The sequence below is a fragment of the Leptonotus elevatus genome, chromosome 1 (assembly GCF_054856555.1).
Source record: "Leptonotus elevatus isolate MCC_2025b chromosome 1, RoL_Lele_1.0, whole genome shotgun sequence".
Lineage (NCBI taxonomy): Eukaryota > Metazoa > Chordata > Actinopteri > Syngnathiformes > Syngnathidae > Leptonotus > Leptonotus elevatus.
The window spans coordinates 28140264-28162155 of record NC_141239.1 but is presented as its reverse complement, the minus strand read 5'-3'; the positions used below and the strand labels follow the sequence as shown (position 1 = coordinate 28162155).

General features: G+C 40.7%; 1 protein-coding gene across 3 annotated transcripts; it reads right to left on the bottom strand.

The window, feature by feature from the left end:
* Nucleotides 1-1595: 1595 nt before the first annotated feature.
* srlb (sarcalumenin b) lies at nucleotides 1596-20905 on the bottom strand. 3 transcript variants are annotated; one of them, XM_086095296.1, is made up of 7 exons: nucleotides 20782-20905; nucleotides 9523-9621; nucleotides 9166-9261; nucleotides 8497-8532; nucleotides 5750-5866; nucleotides 5431-5664; nucleotides 1596-5366 (listed from the first exon to the last, which is right to left on the bottom strand). In XM_086095296.1, the coding sequence occupies exons 1-7, from the start codon at nucleotides 20867-20869 to the stop codon at nucleotides 4555-4557; spliced, it is 1482 nt and encodes a 493-aa protein (XP_085951422.1). In that variant the 5' UTR covers nucleotides 20870-20905; the 3' UTR covers nucleotides 1596-4554. The 3 variants fall into 3 exon arrangements, with proteins under 3 accessions (XP_085951422.1, XP_085951442.1, XP_085951432.1); XM_086095316.1 differs by having other exon boundaries at nucleotides 9523-9618; nucleotides 20782-20884; XM_086095306.1 differs by lacking the exon at nucleotides 8497-8532.
* Between the last annotated feature and the right edge of the window lie 987 nt (nucleotides 20906-21892).

The window sequence follows — 21892 nt, the reverse complement described above, 5'->3', positions numbered from 1 at the left end:
AATCATGTCTTTAAATACAATAAAGGTTAAGATTACATATGGTTGTATTTTTTTAAGTTCATTCTAAAATTATAAAAGCATTTGCACACAGTTATTGTTATTGTGTTACAATTTTTAAGGTATACATTAAAATAAAGGCAGAAAAATAACAGATGAAGTAATTAATTCAGCATCAGGAATCCTCGTAAACTAGGGGTGGGCAAACTCTGTCCTCGAGGGCCAGAGTGCAGGTTTTGGATGTTTCCTATGAAAGTTATCACTATCTCACCACGTAACCCCTCCCCACTTCCAGTCACGACAAACTGATGGTGCAATGCAGGTCCTACATATAAAACCCATGCTGAAAAAAAGATGTGAGAGAGCAAGGAGCCTCAGGCTATTTGGAATTTATTCAAACGACGGGCTACCCACTACTGCCTATGGCCATATCCATATGTGAGCATTTGCACTGGCCCTGCCATGCTGTTCTAAAAACAAATATCATCAACATTTTATCCACAAATGCTTCTAATGTGTCTCATACAACAGAGTTCCGAGTCCGACCAAGCAATGCTGTTAGACAGGAGTTATCCCATGAGTGTTGATCTATTTTTTATTTAAACTCATTATGATGTTCCAAATATGTCATTTGACCTAATTAGTGGTTATTAAACAATACTGTGTGTTAAAAGATGGCAAAGACGGAAACTTCCCAGAAATAACATTTGATTTTAAAATAAGTTTGCATTTTTAAACCTATTAGCAAGATTTAAATGAAGCCTCACGTTTTTAAACCCTACCCAAGTTGAGTCTGACTGCATGATTCTCAAACATGGCAATTGTAAGTGTAAGTGCATTTCAAAATGTGATGAAATGTTGTCTGACTACGACAACAATCTGCCTGCGGAAGCATTTGCATTGCGTTGCATTGGGGGAATATCGGGAATGCCCAGATGTTAGAAATTTTCAATGGACAATTCTGAAATTACGTCACAAGTCAAAATGGGGGTCTTATGCTGGATTGGAGGAGGGTTTGAAGTAGGATTTATGATCCCAATCGGAGTGTCGCAGTTCTGCCCTCAAAGCGTAAACAACAAAGATGGCTGATTCCGATAAAGTTGACGTTGTTTTGATTAACGCAGTCATTCCAAAATCTCATTGTGTCACATGAACATATGTCTTCTATTTACATTTGCCTTGAATGTCAGAACTGACACAATCCGAGTGGGATAAGTCTGATTTCCTACTTTTCTCGAATGCGCTGGACTTTGGATCGTTGTAATTTGATTTGTGAGGATTATTTTTTATTTGAAAATGTGATCAAATGTGTTGTTTGACTACTATGACAACATGCCTGGATTGTATGCTAGTCACAGTTATATGTTTTGGTCAATGTTGATGCTAACACTTTGTTAGCTTGTCGCGCTAACACCAGTATCTTCTGCTATACTTGTTGATGGAGCCGAATAACGGTATAAACAAACAAATCACAATTTTTTGTCGCTTATTACAGTTTACGAAGAAAATGCCGTCGTAAATCACCAACTCCCGGTATGTCTCAATTTCTTCCTGCTGTATTGTGAATGCATTATAACCAGAAAAAGCACAACCACCGATTAGACCTGGTCAATAAGAAATCTTTATTCTTGTCGATCAAGCTTCCAAATGGGTCTATTTGAGAATTTTATACCAAAACAAAAATGGGACACGAATGCATTCCAAATCAAATTCACAGGTCAATGAAGATACTGAACAATAATCACCTAGACACCCAACCGTACGTCGCCATTGCCTTGTAAAATATGCATGAAGGGGGGCCATGTTCTTTTTTCTTTTCCTTTCTTTTTTTTCTTTTCCTTTTACACAGCACTCTGTAGTGGACATACCTGAAACTGCAACATTAAACAACACATCTGGTGAAACACTCTCACTTCAAGACAGAAAGAGAAAATTAGATTTAGATTTGGCCTCAGTGTTTAGATAGGGACACATGGCGGGTTAGTAATGGAGGAGGCAGCAGGTGGGCCTGCTGGGGGCGCTACTCGTCATTGCACAACCATGCAGCAAAAACGGAGGTGGGGAACATTCTTCCGATCGTTGCGATTTTTATAAACGTTTCTCTGAGGTTTTAGTTGTTTTAAGAATTGTATCAATTGCTCTCGATGCAGGCCGTAAATGACTCCCGGGCCTGATCTAGGGAGCGATTGTTGTACAATGGCTGTATTCATGTGTTCCACTTACCTAAACCACTTTGTATCTCATTAAGCGGCTTTCACACATACTGATAATCAAGCCTAATTTAAAATCTTTTCTGGACAAAGTTTTCAAAGGCCTGATTGTCAGATGTCTCTGGAAGAATATCTTGACAGATTATTGCATGGTGCGGGGTGTGTAACAGTATTTTTCATACCTTATCTGGAAATCGTTCCAGACCGACAATTGTAGCTTATTCAATATTCACGACTGCAGATCCAACATGACAGCTATCTGATTTGGGGGAGGTAAACTCAGAATTGTCGGTGGAGACGTGGTTTTGTGTGTAGTGTGCTGTGTTGGTCATCTTGAGTAAACCACACACTATATGAGCACACACACGCTTGCGCATTTTTTCCTCGTCGTGTGGGACCTCCCACATTTTAAAATATGGTTAAGACGTTAAAAATCGCTACACAGCAAATCGGTCAGTGTTAAATTTTGAGTGTTCAATCAAATATGCAGTGAGCCGCGTTAATTTAACACTGTAAATTGCCTTGAGTGTTGAGGTGGATGTTGGATGCAACCAGACTAGCACTACCTTGAGTGTTAAATTGTCAACACCCTCATTCTCGGTGAAGGAGAAACTTTCCCATTTTCCAGCGCATTGTCGGCAACCCTAAGCCTCATTAGCGATACATCCAGTTGTTGTTGTTGGGGCGGAGATGCTCAAGTATGTTTGAACAAGATACTGAACCCCCAGTTGCTCCTGATGCCGTGTCATCAATAGTCAAAATGTAAAGTCGTTTGAGAAACGTGTAAGGAGCAAAAGTGCTATATAAATGAAGTGCCAATTACCAGAGTAAAGTGTAGTTTGAGTTAAATTTTTAACACTGACACGAGTGCACTACACTCATAAGTGTTTAAACACCAGAGTTAAGTGTAGTTTTGGCAGAATTAAATGTTTAACACTGACACTAGCATAGTTTACCAGTTTTAACACTATACAGTGTTGGAGTAACATTGGATAAGTGTGACAAAAATAACACTTTGAAAAGTGTAAGCTTTACACTCATTGGTGTGGATACATATAAACACTTTTCTAGTGTTAGATTTAACACTCTCAGTGTTAATCTAACACTGGCGGATTTAGCTTCTTTTTTTTTATACACGCAATCTCTTCCATTGACCCAGGAACATCTGTGTTCCCTGAATGCCTCACACAGTCATGAAGACAGGAAGTAGGTATTTCTAGGAAGTTCACGGAGGTAGGTTTGCATAAGAACCTGTTGCTGGGCTCGGACGGTCGGCAGAGATCAGGGATCAACTCATGAGTCTTCTTCGTTACCCTCTGCACCCTTTTGGCCTCCACCACCCAGAGAAGCAGCTAAACTACATACAATGGCCATTTGGAAGGTCTACACACACAACGAATAAATAGATCGGCTCATGGAAAAGAGCTAAACACCTTCAGGTGTGGTTCTTTGTGGTCATTCAGCTAGAAAAAACAAGCTGGGAAGCTTATCAATGAAGGAAAACATTCATAACGCATTATTGAGTCAGATCATCTGGACTGGCAAATTGACAGTAATATAAATACAGTAAGACCAGGTTTAAAAAAGGAAAGAAAGAAAAGAACGCCCCCCCCCATCCCCCTCCGAAGACTTTGACGACCCTTGAGCTCTGCTTACGTCACATTTCACAGATTGTCAACAAGCGAGACCGACGAGTGTAATTGAAAATCAAAAGGCCTCGTTCGTCGCCTGGTAATTGACGAAATACTCTGAATTGATTGAAAAGCAAATGCATGCACGAAAAAGTTAAGATGGGCCTTTAATGACATGCAAGGATAATTTTTGTTAGTCTAAAACTACATCCAAAACCGAAGCTTGTATAGCACCCACAAAAAGTCTGCTTCAACGCCTGAAGCATTTTGGAATAGACTCGCTGTAATGGCTGTTTTTTTCCCCCAGGATCTTACAACACAAACTGACAACACCTCGTTCTACTTCCTGTTTTATTCACATACAAGTGGGCTGATATTGGACTGGCTGTACCTCATCGCCCCAGGCCCTGTTTATGCACATCAGTCCTACCTCAAAAAACCCAAGATTTCCAGACAGTCCAATATTTCAACTCAACACTTGGATCCTTAAGCTGCCGTCTTCAGACAATGATCCGCCCACAATCTGCCTCATCCCACAGTCTCCGAAATACATCTCTCATGGTCTCCTGAGGAAAATAAAGCTCTAATATCCGTCTCCTTGTTATTGCAGGTCTTCTGAATAAGGGTTTGCCCTACATCAGAGCCTTGTCTTTTTCTTCACCTCCCCTGTCACCTTTCTTCCGCCCTCCCCCTCCTCAAAGTGTCGTGCTTATTTCTCAGTTTTTCCGGTAACGGTTTTTGGGCTTCTCCCCGCAGCCAGTAGCCTCGCAGGAAGACAGGCCAGGCTGTTTGCCCGAGTTGATGCTGCTCAAGAGGGCGGGCAATTCATTGGTGATGGCCTTCTCGATCTTATCCAGCAGGCAACCTCCAATGTAAGAGCACTGGGACGCCAAAGGCTTGAAGTTGGTTATCGTGTTGATTCCGAAGAAGTCACGGTAGGCGTCGCGGTTGGGGAGATCGAACTTGCTGACGTTGGTCTTGGCCAAGATGGATTTGAATATGTAGAATTTGTCCGGGTCGTCCACAATCTCCTTAAAGACGAGTTCCGGGTCGCTGAAGAAGCTCATCTTCTCCTTGAAGGTCTGGACGTAGCGGTCCACCAGGAGGCCGTGGATACGAACACGGATGCCGTGCTGGCGGATGAATGCGATCTTGTTCTCCATACGGTTTTCAATCACCTGGTTCAGATCTTCCAACAGGGAGATCTCCTCCCGCTTGAAGAGTTCGCGACTGGTGTCCGGCGCGTAGTCGTAGGGCCAGAAAGAGCTGACGTAGACGCGGGGGGGCTCTGTCACGTTGATGAGGGGGGCCAAGCTCCAGAAAAGCGCTCCGTACACTCGCATCAGGTCCTGGGTGGCCAAGTTGTCGGCCTTGTTGAGGATGATGCGAATCTGTGACTCACGCCCCTTCAGTTGACGAAAAAGCATCTCCAGCTCCAGACCGACATCCAGCTTGGTGGGATCGAACACCACAAAGATCAGATCTGCGCGGTCGATGAACCACTGGCACACGTCGTTGAAGGGATAGCCTGGATGGAAGACAACCAGTTCACTGATGGCTTCTCATCCACACGCACCCAAATGTGACCTTACCTCTCTCCTGCTGCTTGCGGTTCTCGATGATTCCCGGCGTGTCCACAAAAGTAACGCGTTCCAGCAGCTTGTGGGGCATCTCGATTCCAATCAACTTTTCCAGGAAGTTTTGCCCAAATTTCTCCAGTGGGGAGAAGGACCGAGAGCTGTCCGCCGCCATCACGATGCCCTCCACCGAGCGGATTTTTTCGCCATGCATGATGACAGTGAACTCAGAGGTAGTAGGCTCAGCTCCTGATGATTTCGAATCAATAACCACAATTAATACAACTTGTATCACGAGACAAATAAAATGGGCTATTGATGAATGTGGGGCAACCTGTGTAGAGCTGATAGGGGCTGTCATTCAAGCCCAGGAGGTAATTGATCATGGAGGACTTTCCTACACTCCATGGTCCCAGGAACAGAACCATGGGCTTGGATGTGATTTCTCCATCTGTGGGAAGGACAAAGAAACATGTTGCTTACACCCATGATACCGGGTCCAGTAGCAGAGTGGTCCCCAGCCTTTTTTCCGCCAGGGACCAGTTCATGGTAGTACAGATTTTTGGCAACCATTCATTTTTTTCTCAAATCTATCTGTGTGGCCCTGCACCAAATTGCGGGATTGATGTTTTCATATACATCTATCTATATGTGGGAGTGTGTGCCTGCAAATAGATGTATATCAAAACGTTTTAGATTCATTCATTTTGTGCGATTAGGCAAGCAATTATTTTAACACACAAATGGGAATGCATTACAATTTTGAACCTGGCAAGCCTAATAATCACATAGCCTATATTTGTGCAGCTTTTATATTACCTACTTCAAGCAATAAGATAAAGTGTCCATAATCAGGCTTTATTTTAGTATTTTTCCTCCCCTTCTCTGCAAAATTGATTATTGGATGCTTCTGAAACATTGAGTGCTTTTCCTGTAGTATGGGGTGTGGTAAGAACAAATTTTCCTCCCTGATTTATTCTATGATGGTTGAGGCCAACAATCACAAATGATAAACTTGTCCAATATTGATTTACAATTGCCAATTCCTAAAGACATGTAATATAATCTGTGATTGTGGCGTAAAGTAGCCAACTTGACACAAACAGAGGAACTACTAGTTTTGTTGCGTGATTGTATAACGTGTCCTCCAAGTCATTCACCACCATCAAAAACGACAACGCCGCCGCAATATAGTTACGAAATAAGATAGCATTAGCCTAGCTTCTCTACTCTTTCTTCTTTGTATTTTCGGCAGACTGGGTGCCCTGTTGACCACATGATGCCTCTCACAGGTCAGTCTTGGTACTACAACAGACTTCTGGTTTGGAGAGGAGGGGAGAAATGTTTGGCTATGTGTCTGAATTATATTACACAAGCATAAGGGCAGTAAGAACACACATTCCATTTTTTCCCCTCGTCGTGCTGGTTCTTTGATCATCTAAAATTTGGATTTGATGCTAAAAATCTGTATATGTGTACTCCACTTTGGTTTAAATGAACACATTAGCCTCAATATAAGGCAGTAGAAGCATGTGATCCATTACCAGAACACTAATAATAATGGAATAATCCACCCCCAAACTAAATGTTTGCCAGATACTTAATAATAATAATAATAATAATAATAATAATACTTTTTAAATGAGGGGTGGGGAACCTTTTCCCTGGGGCTGTTCTATATGTGAGAAAACTGAACAAATGTTAATTTCATATTATTTATTACGAGCATTTGTGTGTTTAATCGTATTTTGGGATTTTATTACACTTTCTCCATGGTTATATTTGTTTCCAGAATTGTTTGATAGGCCAGATCCACAGTAGGTTCCCCACCCCTGATCTAGACTAAAGAGGGGTCAAATGCAGGGCAGGCAAAGACTAATGATGCAAGGCTGTGAAGCAGTTTTAAAAGCATCATTAAATGCTGCACTATAGTGTCAGAAAAGCAGTAATTCAGGAGCACAAACCTTGAATGCAAATAGCGCCTTTCTTAGCAGTGTGATGTAATGCGTGCGTGCGCGCGCGCGTGTGTGTGATCCTGTTTTTGTTACATAGTGGGGCCAACATCAGGGATTTCACAGAGTTGTGGGGCCCACCCGTCCATGTGGGGCCATTTTTCAAGTTTAGACCTCTTTTTGAAGGTTAAGACTTGGTTTTAGAATTTAGGTTTAAATTGGGTTATGGTTGAGGTTAGGGTAAGGAATAGGGGTAGGCAATCATTTTTGCTGGTTGGGGTTAGGGGGAGGGGCTAGGAAATGCATTATGTCAATGAGGTGGCCCCACAAAAATTGTGAAACAAACTTGTGTGTGTGTGTGTGTGTGCGCTCTTGTTTTTGTTACATAGTGGGGCCAACATTTCAGGAATTCACAGAGTTGTGGGGCCCACCATTCCATGTGGGGCCATTTTGCTGAGCCCCACAAGTATAGACCTCTTTTTGAGGGTCAAGAGTTAGTTTTAGAGTTTAGGTTTGAATTGGGTTATGGTTGAGGTAAGGGTAAGGAATAGGGGTAGGCAATCATTTTTGATGGTTGGGGTTAGGGGGAGGGGCTAGGAAATGCATTATGTCAATGAGATGGCCCCACAAAAATAGTGAAACAAACCTGTGTGTGCGTGCGTGTGTGTGTGTGTGTGTGTGTGTGTGTGTGTGTGTGTGTGTGTGTGTGTGTGTGTGTGTGTGTGTGTGTGTGTGGGGGTGGGGGTGTGTGTGTGTGTAAGGCCACAAGTAAGTTCAGTTGTTTTGACCCCAACCTCAATGAATTCAGCCAAAAATGAGCAAGAATATTTTAGTCCCTTCATCCAAACCCATTCATACTTTGCTGAAGCCAGAAGTGCACATGCAACCCCCACGCATTTTACACCATCACAATAAATATTAGTTTTTCTTTTATACTGGCCACAGCATTGCGTACACCTGCACGGATCAATGGGGCCCAGTACGAGAGCTATATAGTGCTCTTGTGTTGGATGACATTCAAGTGTGCACCTAATGTTGTGGCCAGTGTAGGCAAATGAGAGGGGTGGGCCAGAAAGGGGCTGCGCACTTGAAGCAGTGCCATGCACAAGTAAGCCCCAGCCGCACCCACCTGTGGCTGCGTCCCCCAGGGTTCGTCCAGGGTAGGCTGTTAGGTGAAGGGATGGGGAGGGGGAGGGGGTCATGGGACGGGGAGGGGGAGCGGGGAGAGTGAGGAGAGCACGGTGAGGGAGGAAGAGTATGAATGGGTGGGAGATCCTGGCTGGAATCTTGCTTTTCATACTTCAAACTATGGAAAGATGCCTTCAAGAATTTTGTGGCTCAAGTGCAAAACTTCAAATGTCAATAAATAGAGCAAAAAAGTCATTTAAAAAGAGAAACTTTTTAAATGTGTTTTTGTAAGTAGAATGAATGGAATGAATTGAACCAAAAGATGCACTTGAATACATCTCGATATAATACGATTAAAAACCCAATGCTAATGGAAAGCTATAGGTCAATACAGCAGGAGTGGGGAAAATTTTTCAATTTATGACAATTATTATGAGCATTTATTCCTTTGTACTAAAAGTTTTATTGGTTTTAGTATAGCAAAGTAGGTCCAACCAAATACTCTAAATGACCCACATGCTGTGGAGTCACACTCCAACACAAAGAATGAGGTAAAATAATCATATGGCTGAACAAGAATATGCTATAGCAACACCAGCAAAACAGAACTGCATGACACAACACAACAACAACAAAACAAGACAAACATCCTAAAGGCCTTTGGTGGTACCTGAAATCTCGTGCTGTCTCAGCTCATTGTATTTGTAGGCTTGCTCCATGGGCTTGATGGAGGAGTGGTAGATCTTCCGCAACCTCTGCACAGCCGCTGGATGAACAAGACACAATGTATGAATTACCATTCATTTTGAAGGGGGGGGGGGGGTAGTAGGTGCTGCTGTTTTTGTCAGCAACAGATCTCAACTGGGTACACTCATTAAAACATGCATCTAGTCAAGTAAGGCCAATATTTGAGAGGTGTGCACATTTATTCTTCACTATAGTCATTGCTTAATAAAAAATACATGAGAAAATCCAATGGCACCATCTGCTGGATCTGTTGCGTTTGACAGCACTTTTAATTTCTCACCTGCATAGTCTGCTGCTTTTTCCTCAGTGGCAAATCGAAGTGTGTCTTCAATGTGAGATGTGTCTCTGAGGACCGATGTGAAGTCTTCTTCTTCTTCTTCTAACAGAAAGAGCAAAGACAAACATGTTTATTGTGTTCCACAAATGAGAACTTAGGGGAAATTACTACACATTGACCGTACTGTATGGTAATAGTTTGTTGATTTATTTATTCCAAATGGTGTTCTCTTGTTCTACACACTTGTTAATTTTCCACCCACGGTAAAATTTTGAATTCAATAGTAGGCAATCAAAACACAGTTATGTAAATTGTGGGGTGCCCCAGGGATCAATTCTGGGGCCAGTACATTTTCTTCTTTATATGAATGATATTACAATAATTAAAAAATTGTTTTAAACGTATTTTGGTTACAGATGAAACCAGTTTGTTTTATGACGGGAAATATATATATAATGTATTACAAGTAATAGAGAATGAGTTCAAGAATATTATGAAGTGATTCAATGCTAACAGACTGTCTAAAAATATTAGTTAAACCAGATTTATGATTTTCAGTTTTAGAAATATGCATGTCGAAGCAACGCTGACTGTGCAAGGCATTGAAATAGAAAGGACTCATGCAATTAAGTTTCTAGGTATCATTATTGATGAACATTTAACATGGAAAGCGCATAGAGAAAATGTCAAATCTGAGGTGTCACAAACTGTAGCTGTGTTACGCAAGATCAAAGAATTATTGAACAAGAATGCTTTGTTATAATTCATTGATTGTTCCATACCTGAGCTATTGCATTGAAGTGTGGGGGTGCGCAGCCAAAACCTACACTGAATTCATCTTTCTTTTACAGAAAAGTGCTATTCATGTTGTTTGCAGATGTGGATAAAATGACCACACTAACCCATTATTTATACAACTAAAAACTTTAACATTTAATGAATTGATGGAGTTTAACCGCCTTAAAATATTGTACAAAGCCCGTCATGAAATTTTACCAGTTAATATACAAACTAAATTTATAAAAAGGGAAAGTGAGTAAAAATTAAGAGGAACAGACATTTTTTCCATACCTAAATATAGAACAAAACAAAAAGAACGATGTATTTCAACTCAAGGTATCTATCTGTGGAACAATCTGGATTGTAAAACAAAATCTTCTCAGTCTATTTGTATTTTTTAAAGCATAAAGGCACAGTTACTGCTAAAATATATACTGTATAGCACAAGGACACACAGTTGAATTATTTTGTTGTAATACTGAAAGCGTCTTGACCGCTCGCTTTCCCCTTTCATTTCTTTTGCTTTACTTAGAATTTTAATATTGCTACATATTATCTTTTTTCTTTTAAAATGAATGAAATAAATTGCTTGCTTAATTGATTGATTGTAGTCTTCCAAGGCAAAACCTAAATCAGAAAGTGTGTGTGTAGACATTTACGTCAGTCACGTGGTCCAATACTTTTGCTCATTTAAAAATGGAGGCATTTAAACAAAAGGTAGTAGGAAGGTTAGTTGTGGTTGTGTATCCAATCCAGATGTAAATAAATGGAAAGGAAATCTGAATTGCTGATCTCTTGCCAGATATTCGTCTCTGTCAAATCCACATTTCCACTCTACAGCAACTACAAAATAGTGGCCTTATTCTTCTAAAACCTTTGGAAGCAAAGGGATGATGATTGGCCTCCTAATGTTGTACACTGTAAGAGATATGTTCATCCATCCATCCATCCACTATTGCTTATCCAGGGTTGGGTCACGGGGGCAGCATCTTTAGCGGGGAAGTCCAGACTTTTCTCTTCCCCGCCACTTCGTCGAACTCTTCCGGGGAGATCCCCAGGCATTCCCAGGCCAGCTGGGAGAAATAGGGGTTCATCTCATTCCTCTAATTGTACGTTCCTAGGTCCTCGCTCCTCGCTCCTCGCTCCTTTGTTTACATGCTAGCACCTCACACCAGAAATTCCACTGAGGAGGGAGGAGATTGGCAATGGAGCGAAGAGAAAGGAGGTTAAAATGTTTTGGGGTAATGACACGATTGCTCCTTGATGTCGTCATTTGATGGAGATGTCTCCTAAAGAAATATCACTAATGTTACTCTTCACAATTTTGCAAATGTAAAGGCGAACACGACTGGTCTGTCCCAAGCGAGTCTCCCCCGCCCGCTCCACCCTCAATGCATGCGATGCCCATTTGAAATTACTTGTAATCATGTGCAAAAAAAATAAGAAGAGAATTAGATATGTTGCGTGTGCATTACTTTAAATGCGAGAAACTGAAGAACTATCATAAGGTTTTTCATTTTCTTTATGTGGCCAAATGCATTTGAGAAAAACAGCCAACAAACCTTGGAAGCAGAAGTATATGTTCAGCGTAGTAGTCGTATTGGTATCAAATACTGACTGCCCTAAGTAGAACAGACGCTCAGAAAAATATGTATGTTCAAACAAAAATAACACCTAATGGTCCTCCTACTTAAAACGAGGGACCACCACCACTCCGGTCTGCCAATCCAGAGGCACCGTCACCAAATGTTCATGTGATGTTGTAGAGGCGTGTCAACCAGGACAGCCCCACATCATCCAGAGCCTTAAGCAACTGTGGAGGATCTCATCCAACCATAGGGCTTTGACACCAAGGGGCTTTAAACCACCTTAGTGACTTCGACCCCAGAAATAGGAGACCCCACCTCAGAGTCCCGAGGCTCTGCTTCCTCAAAGGAAGGTTTGTCAGTGGAACCGAACATTCACACATTCACACCTTTTTGGACAATTTAGAGACGTAACATACATACAAGCACAAGGAGAACATGCAAAACCCATACAGGATGGCCGGAGCCAGGTTGGAACCCTGCTGCCCCATGTTGTCAAACCGAATCCAAAATTGCATAATCTTTCCAAAAGCTGAATTTTGTGTACAGCTCGTGGATGCACCGAATCAGGTGTTCCGCGAGCATACATGTGAGCGAAAGTGAGAACATCCGTGGTGTCACATCCAGTTTAGAAGCTCTCAGATGACTTAGCTCACAGCTGTTAGTACGCTCCGCTCTTAATTTAGAATGCAACCTCCTGAAAATAAACAGACATTTGTTTGGCATCACAATGGGCTTTGCAGCAGAGATAAGAGGGTGCGATGATGTGCAATCATCTGTCTCTTCTCAGCCATATTTAGCCGCCAATCACACATTTATCAGAGTCTGGGGGGGGGGGGGGGGGGCTTGTGTGCACAAGTTTTAGCACGCCTCAGGAAAACCGAAGAGCTATATATATATATAGTTGGGAAGTTGCGCATGGAGAGGGGAGGAGGGCTAGTGTGAGCAGACCCCCTAATAGAGTTGCGAACGCATTTTCACGATATTTCCGTCACGTTTGTTAAAGATGATACAGTGGCAGCTGCGGCGTGGACAGCACGCGCGCAATAAATAACCCAAATAGTGCCGTTGCCATGTAAACACTTTCAGGACACTTCAATCTCGACAATTTAATACAGCAATTAAAATCAAAATCTGTTATTTAATTAAATTAAAATACAACTATAAGATGAAATACAATCATAATTGCAATACAAAGTTTTGCATTTTTTTTGTGGTGGTAAAAAAGTTTGAGAACCTTCAAAGTAGTATTTGCGGGTCACTGCACATTTTTCATTATGTGTCACTTATTGGTTGGTGTATTACTACAATATTTTCATGACACTAATGACTATTTTCCCATTAGCCAAGACTGTGGTATCTTAGCGTATTACAGAAAGAGCACAAAAATACATGAATTGGTGATTTTTTTCAGAAAAAAAGTGTAGGTTCCACAAAAAATAGGAATGAAATGTTAAAGATGAAAAATAATATATAACTGGCCGACATTAGCAAAAAATGTAGCTGTCCCACATCCAAACATCAGTAAAGACTATAGCAGCTTTTAGGTGAGGCATTTAGGTGGTGGAGGAAGAACGGGGGCGCCGCTGATTCTCCCCGAGTCAAGCTGCTAAGAATAAGTCTGGCTAATATTTCCCCTAATACAACGTGAGAACAAGAGAGACCAACAAGAGAGGGACCCAAATAAAAGCAAAGAATCAAAATACGGTCGTATAAAGTAGCTCGTGGTATCACTGTATCGCACCGCGTATGTGGTTCAGGGGTCATGTGTCTTTGTGTCCTTAGGGAAGACACTTCATACAGTGTCCAAAAAAGCGCCGTATGAATCTAATGCATTATGATTATAATCGTACATTATCATATTCTACCATACAATATCGTTTTTTTTTCATATATCATATTAGACTGTACCATATTGTACTGTACATTATTATATTGTACCAGATGATACAGAACTATACTGTACCATTATGTATATCATATATATATATATATATATATATATATATATATATATATATATGATATATATATCATATTGTACAGTACTATACTGTATCACACTGTACCAAACCATATTGTGCTATACCGTATCCCTTTGTTCCATATATAATGTCATGACATATTCTGACATATCCTATTGTACTGTACCACAGACTATAATAATTGTATTGGGCCGCACCATAATATATCAGGCATATACCGGTTACTGTAGTGTATAGTATCGTACAGTAGCCTATAATATCATTCATCCATCCATCATACGTATCATAATTTTACAGTATCATACAGAACCATCATTCCATACCGCATCATATATATACTGCAACGTATGTCATGATGTATTGTAATGCTGCATACCAGATGTAGAATCATACAGTACCAAATTATATTGTGATTCCATATTGTAATAGCACTGTATCATATCAAATCATACAGTATCAAATGTTTCATACCGTATCATGCTGCATTTATCGTAGTATACCATAATCACATTACACCATATATTGTGTTGTCAACACAATATCATATCACACATACAGTATAATGTTTCAATCAGTATCAAATTGTACATGCATATTACTGTACGGTATCATTTCATTCTATATCATATCATATTGTATGATAGCAAATGTATTGTACCCACTTATATCATATGGTACCATACTGTACCGCATAATACCGTATCATATCGTCTAGTGTCACATATTATAATTGTGTTGTATTATACAACATCTCATTGGATTTGATCATCTCACATCGTATCTTCTCAGTTAATAAATCTCCAATCTCGCCATCTCTATGGCTTTTTCAAACACAAACTAATTAAGATCACTGAAAATGAATTGACAGGAATTAAGCTGGAAAACCATACAAAAAGATCAACAAAACGACGACTTTATTTGCAGTCCCTGACTTCCAAGCCATTGTTACATGGGCGACCTGATAAAATAACACTCTTAATTAGATGACGTGTCCACCTGCAGAACAGACTGCTCCGTCCAAAAGCCCTTCACCACATCCCACCCAAGCACCACTTGAGTGTCTTTTTACACGGGCCTCCTGAGTGGACCTCAACTGGCGTGTGCGAACATGTTAACGCCTTCCAATCTACTCCATCAACAAAAATCACAGAGGCCTTGTTGCTCGCGGACGGCGTGGCCTTGCATCAGCGCGCAAAATCAAGCCCGCAGGCGCCAGGGGAGTTGAACTCCCGACATTTGGGGCCCGGCACCATGTGTTCTCGCTGAGGCCGTTGCCGCACGACCGCGTATCCGTTTGGCAAAAACATTCTGGCAGGCATCGGCACAACCGGATGGAATGCTCAAGCCCAAGTCATGTCTCAAAACCATCATATTATGCAAATGTATACAACATTGTGTGGTTGGTTTACAGTATACAGTATATGTCATTTATATGGCATATTCATACAACCTTCATATATGTACAGTATATCAGGGAATTAGTGGGATTTTTTTTTTTATGGATTACCAATTAAAGTGGTGCCTTGACTTTGAGGTGTGAACTCAAAAATACAATTTCCTAATTGAAATGAATGGAATTTACATTTTTCCATTTGTAAAGTGCTTGCTAATAAGAAAACTCGCACTCTACAGTATTTTACTGCATACAAATATACAGTAGCTAATAAGATAACATAACAATCGATGATACTAAAAATAATATAACAATATAAGAATCATCATCATCGGGGCTACATCATTACTGCACCATGAGATTGGAATAGGAAGTCAAACTAATACATGTGGAGTAAATTACTCCAAAAACTGTTATGGGACTTGATTTAAATACAAAAATTTAAGTGTCAAGTAACAGACTCTGTGATTGGCCATCTCGAGTACACTACACACCACAAGCAGGCACTTTTAAATTTTTATCTTTTTAATATTTGTCATATCTGGGGGGTCGATTCCATTTGTGTTTTAAATTGCTGAGGATATTAAAAATGGCTGTGTGTGAACTCTGGCTAAGTTACCGAATATGGGTTTGTCAAATTAAGTAGGCTAAAAGTAATACATCGTCCATTACTTGATACACAGAGCAAGAAACCAAGAGGCAGGATAAGAATATTCTTATGCAGTGGATCAGCGGATGGATATGCTAACCCTTATAGTAGCCTTTAAACTAAAACCCTGTGGGATCAGGTTGCACTGCTGCACAGTGAAGGTAAATTAAATTAGAGTGACCACCACGAGCAACTGGCAGGTTTGAGGGGCTTCCACTGGACAAGAGACAGAATTCGTCTAAATTTAACCACATTCAAACAGGTCTATCTAAAGCTAAACCTTTTTCCTATCCTGTTTTTAGAACATTTCTGTGAATAAACAAAATACAGAGATGAATTATACCATTTAAAAAAAAAATAATAATTAAAAAAAAATTCTTGAGTTTTTTGTTTTTGTTTTGTTACACAATAGCACAAAAGTCATGATTGATTGTGTTTACATGCGCTCGCAAAGGCCAGTGAGTCAGGGTTAAAACAAGCGGAAGCCCATAAAGACAAAAACATTTTCACTCATGGAGGCAGCACTTCATATATATACCATCAGCATCGCCATTGTGATGACAACAAGAATTCAAGTATGCCACTTATCAGAAGCAAACGCTGTTAGCTGATGCTACTCAGTCACCAATAAAAAAGTTTCCAACTTTGAAAATTACCGTAATTGTTCTAAGTTGAATAGTCACTTGAAAGTGGCTCTATAGATCTTTTATAAGCCTGGATGATCAAGTCATGAGCGGCTAACATCTTAATTAGTGCAAATGAATAACTGCTCACAGTCACAGTTTAAAAAAATAGATAAGAATAATTCATTTGACATTTGATGGGTGGACAAGCACTCCAAAACCCAACAATTTGTCTACAAGACCCATAATATGCTCTTTGAAATATTGTGCGGCTTTGCGGTTAAATGTTGTTTTTAGACCGACATGGCGGGCCGTGTATGGACGTGGGCTCACACGTTGCGGTGAGGAGAGGCCACGCTTGGACGGTAACAGGTGGTTGGTACTCCCCCATAGGTCAGAAATAGCGCCACAATTGGTCAAAAGGCGGACACACACCGGAGGAGGTGGAGGGGGGCTTCCTATTTTAAGTTTTGACTCACTGCGTGTGGACAACATGAAGACATCCACTCAATATTATTTCAATATCCGAACAGCTTTCTTCTGCTTCCGTGTCCACAAAAAACACTTCCCCTCCTACTGAAGACTTGATACCGGCCCTCATGGAGCAAACAAAGGATGAAGGCTTTTGCCGCCGAGGCGTTGATCTGACATCAGAGGACAACGTGACTGTCCTTGGGAGCGGGGCCTTTTGCCTTTAAGCTGCGAGTTGCGCATCTTATGTTGGTTGGTGTTAAACACTGTCAGCAACAGAGCTGAAAGTGAAAGTCGTGCGCAACGGCATCACTGATTGCGGTCCTAGCTTGAATGGCACCCTGTGTAAGACTTCCTTTTGGCTAAGTTGACCTCAAGAAGGTTTTTAACTCATTCACTGCCATTGACGGCAATAGACGTCAAAAATTCATTTGAACTATTTCTATTAGTTTAACATTTTTTTCTACTTTTGTTAACAAGAGTATAAAACCCTAGAATTGTTTTTTATTGTACATTTAGAACAGATATAAAACGTGTGATTAATTGTGAGTTAACTAGTGAAATCATGTGATTAATTACAATTAAAAAATTTAATCGCCTGATGCCCCTAATTTTTTATAATCTTTTCTTCTTTTTTTTTACCGTGAGTAAACTAGTGAAGTCATGCAATTAACTCATTCACTGCCATTGACGACTATAGACGTAAAAAATTCATTTGAACTAATTTAACAGCCCAAACTCCAGCTCAGACTTGCACACGTACCATGCACGAGCTTGACACGGAGGCTGCAGTTACGCTTTAGGCTGGAGGGGGCAGTCACGAGTACTGAAAGTGACTAACTCCAAATTAACTCATTCACTGCCATTGACGGCTATAGACGTCAAACATTCATTTGAACAATTTCTATTAATTTAACATTTTTTTCCCACTTTTGTTAACAAGAGTATGAAAACCTAGGAAAAAGAATTATTGTACATTTACAACAGATATAAAAATTGTGATTAATAGTGAGTTAACTATTGAAGTCATGCAGTTAATTACCATAAAAAATTTAAATCGCCTGACACGATTTAAAAAAGAAAAGAAAAAAGAAAAGATTATTAAAAATGAGGGACGTCAGGCGATTAAAATTTGTAATCGTAATTAATCGCATGACTTCACTAGTTAACTCACTATTAATCACAAATTTTATATCTGTTCTAAATGTACAATAAAAAAAATCTAGGTTTTCATGCTCTTGTTGACAAAAGAGGAAAAAATGTTAAACTAATAGAAATAGTTCAAATGATTTTTTTACGTCTATAGCCGTCAATGGCAGTGAATGAGTTAATTACAATGAAAAAATTTTATCACCTGAAGGCCCTAATTTTATATAATATTTTCTTCCTTGTTTATTTTTATTTTTAAAAAGGAAAGATGATTAAAAATGAGGGGCGTTCATTGCTACCATCTAGCGCTCTTGATTAAGTAATACTTAAAAACTGTCAGGTAAAGCAAAGGAACGACAAGACAAGGAGCGAGAAGAAATCCCAGGATCGTCAACCCCGCTCACCCCATGACTGTCATCAGAGGGATGTCCCACTCATGCCACATTACACTCCAGGGGATCACATGGAGGCTCAGCACCTTTCATTTTCCACTTCCCCACTCAGTAGACAACAATTTTCCAATGGAGGTTAGTTACATAATCGTGCCAGTGCTGTTAATCAAAGTGGCAGGATTATCATGTTAACGTAATAAGGAGAAATTATATGACACTACAACCACGTCCATAATGGTCAATCAGCTGCAATTACACAACATCTTGATGATGTTCCATAGTCCCAGCGAATCTTGTTGCCGTTGGAATGGAAAAGTCACCCTCGTAACCAAAGTCTACCATCAACACATCAGTCTTTAGTCAGCAGGAGACAGTTTTATGTCATCATTTCTTTACTACCATTTCAAAATCTTTTTTCAAAATAAGGATTTTCGCTTTTATTTTTTTTTATTCTGCTGCAGTTTAAAGAGGAAATCAACCCCAAAATGTTTATTACACTATGTTTTATCCGCCCCTACTAGTTTAAACACGACATGGTGAGTAATATTGCGTTTGTGAAATTAAGCAGCAAAAGCCACCTGTTTTTAACTACTGTATCTTAGGAGGGGCGGCCATTTTGCCTCTTGCTATCGACTGAAAAGGACATCACAGTTGCTCATGGCTCAGGTAAGGACCAATCATGGCACAGCTGTTTTCTGAAACTGAGCCATGATTGGTTGTTACCTGAGCAACGGTGATGTCATCTTCAGTCGACAGCAAGTGGCAAAATGGCCGCCCCTGAGATGAAAGAACGGATGAATGAATGGCTTTATTACAGACTCAAGGTCAAGTCACAAGCAAGTCAAATTAATCTAACAAAAATATTAAAAAATACACACACACACACACACACCGAGGTCATATTAATAATATACATACACTAAAAAGCATCATATGAAAGGCAACAGTAGAAATGTTTCCACTGGTATTGTTTAGCACTGACGTTTGTGCTATGATTTCAGTATTTGTCATTTAGCCGGCAGATACATTTGAACATCAGATTTCTTAGTCGCGTCTGCTAAGTGTTGACCCTTTCAATTGCAAACATTCCACCGGCACTGGTCAATCGTGGTCAAGGAAGTAATGCTCTCAGCGCATCATTACAGGCTATCTTGATTTTCTGCAAACTAGTTTGGCCACAGGTGTGCTGTACACAGAGTGCAGTATAATATTATATAATATAAATATTATTCTATAAAAGTCGGATAGCTAAAATTGTACCTTTTATGCTTGATGGATACAATTGTGATTAAGGTGAGAAGTCTGCGGGTTCAAGAGCGTTTTCAATTGCTCTGGAATGCCCTCTGAGGTTAGAGCCGCCACCTCTGTACAAACGTTTGAATACTCGCCTTAAGGCTTATTTTTACACTCTTGCCTTTGTCTGAATTATGTTGACCCGTTGACTGCCACTGCTCTCTTTTACTCCCTTTTTCCCCGTGACAAACAGCTTGAAGCAAGCGCGCTCGACCTCTTTGAAGAACCGTGCCAGCAACTTTTTTTCACAATAGTATTGCTTTGGTAGTAGCAAGCAATATGAATGGTGTGTTGGAGACACCTGTATGGCACTGTGGCAGAGTGGCAACGCGCAGCCGGCGTAACCCCTCCTGCTTGGAGAATGCATGTCCCTACAAGGCCAACGGCTGGGAATAAATTGTGATTGTGACAGTGCAGAGTGACGGCAGCTGTGCAGCGAATCTAAAGGCTCGCAGTGGGTAGGCCAGGGTGGGAGGAGGCGCTATAGTGGACCACAGTGTTGGGTTTCAGGACGCCTTCCAATCTTAGACACCTGACTGCCGCCTGGAATAAAAAGGCTCTGGCGACGGGCTGCTAGGGAGCTCAACGCCATCCCAAGGACGGGCAAGGGTGACACGCAAGGGTACGGCCCTGTCTGGATGGCTTAAGGCTGTGGGTGGGAGTGTTGCATGCGGTCAGGAAGACATTCGAGAAGTCCCCGTAATCCCTCAAAGATATCATGACGGGAGGGGAGGAGGCCGCATGTGTGCCACGTGAGGAAAAAGTGTCATTATACACACATTCCAAAAAAGCGCTTCACGGTTGCATTTCGCCATCTGTCTTGTAACCGAGCCATTGTGGAAGTTTCGAGATGAAACGCGCACGCTGTCGGTGTCAACCGCATTGCATTCACACTTGCTTTGACGAATAAGGAGGTTGTTGTTGTTGTTTGGAGGTCTTACCTGCCGTGGCCTGCAAAAGCAGCAGGGAGACGAAGCAGCAGACGGTGACGATGCTACCCTTCATGGTGGCGGCCAGGAGACCTCTCATAGACCCGCACGCCCTATATATACCAAGGAGGGAAGGTTAAAGGGCAGGCGGGCAGAAGGGGCGGGGCCCGGAGACTGGCAGCAGCTGTGTGTTTGTGTGTGGGTTGTTGTAGTTGTCGCCGCATGCCCAAAAGGGAGCATGTCCAAGCTGCTTGGTTGTATCAAATCAATTTTCCCTTTTGAAGTCAAATGAAATACCATTAGTCTACACCAGCCCCCCAAAACAAGCATCACAATATTTTTACGTGTTTTTAAAAGGGGCTGTCAATCAAGTAACATTTTTAACTGCAATCAACTGCATGATTTCCATACAGTAGTTAACTCAGAATGAATCGCAGTTTCTATCAGTTCGAAATGTACAATAAAAGGATACTTTTTAATACTCTTGACATATGAGTGGCAAATATACTTACTATACCTGTTTATGTATATGTTCAAAATTTCTGTACGACAAAAAAAAAACATTCAAGCATTTGGTGAACATTTAGCGAACGTTGTGACCATAAACAAACCCAACATTCGCTAGAGTCACAAACGTTCAGCCTCTCAGTGGCTTAAACCAAAGTAGAGTAACGTGAAAATGTGAATGTGAAGCATAAGGCAAGGGGATGTCTGCTACACGGGGACCCTTGAGTCAACCCCAAATTCCTGACACAGCTAAATGCTGGGCGGATTAGTGTTTTATCCAACAGAAGCAGACACTGTGGAAATTCACCACGCCTTAAGGAATCTCAATCTGAGAATTTAATCCCATGGAGGATGGTGCCACTTTTGCGTTGGAAAAGCTTTTTCTTCTTCTTCTTCTTTTTTTTTTTTTAAATAGATTAACTTAAAAAACAAACAGTAAAAGTCAAAAGTACTGAATCAATTCCTGAAACGTTTCCCTCATAAAATTGTTATGACAAAAAAAATGAAGTTTTATGAGTTTAAACCTGTTATTGTCCAAGAATTTGTGTGTGTCGGGGGGTTCAATTGTAATTTACAAGAATTAAGTCAATATTTGATTGTAACATTAACAGAATGA

What these genes read in the sequence shown, in the direction of transcription:
- srlb (XM_086095296.1), bottom strand. Translation starts at nt 20,869, where the DNA reads ATGAGAGGTCTCCTGGCCGCCACCATGAAGGGTAGCATCGTCACCGTC. An exon ending in GCTTTTGCAGGCCACGGCAG is followed by an intron (nt 9,622 to 20,781) that starts GTAAGACCTCCA and finishes TCTTTCTGTTAG; the next exon opens with AAGAAGAAGAAGAAGACTTC. An exon ending in CCCCTATCAGCTCTACACAG is followed by an intron (nt 5,665 to 5,749) that starts GTTGCCCCACAT and finishes CGAAATCATCAG; the next exon opens with GAGCTGAGCCTACTACCTCT.